The sequence below is a fragment of the Triticum urartu genome, chromosome 5 (assembly GCF_003073215.2).
Source record: "Triticum urartu cultivar G1812 chromosome 5, Tu2.1, whole genome shotgun sequence".
Taxonomy (NCBI): Eukaryota; Viridiplantae; Streptophyta; class Magnoliopsida; order Poales; family Poaceae; genus Triticum; species Triticum urartu.
In genome coordinates, this window is record NC_053026.1 from 460,326,271 (window position 1) to 460,328,951 (window position 2,681).

At 46.2% G+C, this 2,681-nt stretch overlaps 1 protein-coding gene across 1 annotated transcript; it reads left to right on the top strand.

Annotated features, from left to right (window-relative positions):
* The first annotated feature begins 1,815 nt into the window (after positions 1-1,815).
* On the top strand, positions 1,816-2,343 carry LOC125507774 (oleosin Zm-II-like). The gene has a single exon (XM_048672273.1). It carries the CDS (start codon positions 1,966-1,968, stop codon positions 2,341-2,343), a length of 378 nt encoding a protein of 125 aa, XP_048528230.1. The 5' UTR covers positions 1,816-1,965.
* The last annotated feature ends 338 nt before the right edge of the window (positions 2,344-2,681 follow it).

The following is a 2,681-nucleotide window of genomic DNA, read 5'->3' on the forward strand; positions in this document are numbered from 1 at the left end:
GTGGTTGCCGTAGGTATTATCTAGTTAATAGAAAGCATTGCGCTAATTTTCAAACACTAAGAGGGGGTTTGGATACGTTTTAGTCTCATGACTAAAAGTAGTGAGATTAAAACTTGCTAGCCTCACCCATGCTTGGATCCAAATACTAAAGAGACTAAAATCAAGTTAATGCGTATTTATTATCCTCTCAACACTCCAATCCAGAACTCGTCTGTATTAAAAGAGAGGAATTAAATAAGAAGAGAGAGGATGAATCCACATTTTAGTAGGGGTGCCCCTGACTAAAAAAATTTAGTCTCAAAACTAGTTTTAGCCCCTCTTTAGTCAGGGGTGCTTGAAACTTTAGCCTTTTAAAGAGACTATTTTTAGTCAGACTAAAATAAGTCTTTTGGATCCAAGCACCCTCTAAGAGCATGTCCGATATAGAGACCTTGATGTGATGCTTTAGGGAAAACATATATAGAAATAATAATAATTACATGTCATCTGTCTAGGGGTCACTACGTTCCGTGCTAGTTGCAATGCATATATAGATGTTTTTCCATTAAATTGATTGGATTGTGTATGTTCTTTGCAATATTCTATGGAACACACAGATGCAAAGCAGTAATCCAGGAAAAGAAATTAGTCCATGATTATGGTTAATCTGTTTTTCTCTAAATGCATCGGATTCGATAGTACTTTCACTTTCGCCTCCTAGTGAGTAAGACAATTTCATCGGGTGTCTGGTGCAAAATTGAATCTTGGGATTGAACAAGAAAGCAGGAAAGACGGCTAAGAAATCGACTCTGAGGGCAATCTCTAAGGGGCCCCGAGCTCTAATCTCGCACCGGGCCCCTAAAATCATAGGACCAGCCCTGCTCATAGAATATAGAATTCAGTAATGTGCTTGTCTGACATAGAGTATAGACATCCTGAACCCATGGACATATGAACCCGTTTTTTTTAAATGCATTCCAAACACATTTTAAAATGTCAAAAAAATTGAAATAAAATTTCACACGTACATCTTCGCAACATGTGTGTGTGTGGCACAGAGTTTTGCGAAAAAAACTCTTTTTGTTTTGCCTCCACGAAAAAGATAATTTCTGTACTCCTAAATAGCGTTCCACGACACGTTTGTTTGTCTTTTTTACACATGTCAAAGAAAAAGTTATATTTCCGCGAAACTTCTTACACACACATAGAATGTGAAGTTTTATGCGTGAAATATTTTTCAGAATTTTTGGATATTTAAAAATAAGTTTTCCAAAGTGGGTTCATCGATGCACTTTCCGTCCGACATACCCCTACTTAAGTCAATGTTGTCAAACCAAGCATTGCGGCGAAGTGCTAGTTTAACATTCCATTTTATCTTTTTTTGAGGCCGCTTTGAGTCTTGGGCATTGACCATTGAGCCACAGGGAGTACACCGTTTGATTTTCGTAAGAACATGGAACAATTGTGTGTCCTCGTCAACTCATGGGTGAATTTGTAGATGAGATCAGCATGCTCATGTATCCCCCGGTCCTAGCCTTAGCCAGAGCATGTCTAGCAGATCCCTTAAAACACATGAAACTATAAAATAATTATCGGTTTACATTTTTAGGCAGAAAAGGTGACCCAAATAGAACGCGTAAATGACTCCGACCTGTAAATTTTTTTAAGGGACACGAAAAATATCCCTACCGAATCTGTCAAAATAAGGATTTCGGAGTCAACCTGAGGGTACCTTGTATATAAGAAAGATCATTGAGGGGAGTCCAACTGCCATCGAAACCTTCATGGCTCGCTCCTGGCTGCCGCCCCGTCCGTCCCCGTCTGTCGCCCTGGTCATCCGAGAAGCTGCCCCACCCGTTCAGACTGTCGCCCATCCATCATCGGTCGCCGCCCTGCTTATATGGGAAGCCGCCCCATCCGTCCGGCCCACCGCCGTCGCCCTGCCCATCCTGGCCGCCGCCTCGCGCGTCCCTGCCTCGGCTCACCATGGCCACGACAGCATTAGCGCGTGCGCACCAGCAACACGGCAGGAAGCAGCAGCAGTACCAGCTGCTACGGCGCATGGAGGGGCTGAGCCTAGGGTCTGCGCTCCGCAGCGACCCACACGCCCCTGCGCTAGCCGCGGCAGCGCTCCTCATCCCACTTGGCACCGTGCTGTTGCGCCTCTCCGGCCTCTTCCTGTTGGCCACGCTCGCCGGCATTGCGCTCGCGGCGCCTCTCGTTCTTCCCTTCAGTCCGGTGCTCATGCCCGCCGCGCTAGCCGTCGCGGGGCTCGGCGCCCCGGCCTTCTTCGCACATAGAGTTGGGGACGACGTCAGGGACGCTCTAGTCCCCACCAAAGCGCGGAACGTCGCCATCACCTAGTGCTGCACGGGTGAACGTACGTACGCGTCGTGCGCATGCGTTCAATTTATCGCAATCAGATGTACGTATGCGTGTTCAGAGCATCTAGGCGAGAGGAAGAAGAAGGCGTGGGGAAAAATATAAGTGAATATTCGGTTTTACAGTTTAAGTTTAAGGGGTATGTTTCGCCGCAGCTCAAATCGACCCTTAAAATGTGTTTTTCGTGAACTGAAAAACACGTTTTCAGTTCCGCAGTTTAAGGGGTCTGCTAGAGATGCTATTAGGGCATCTTCAACGGTAACCCGCAAAAAACCTCCCGCATTCGTCCACGGACAAGGGGACCGGTCCGCGGACACGGA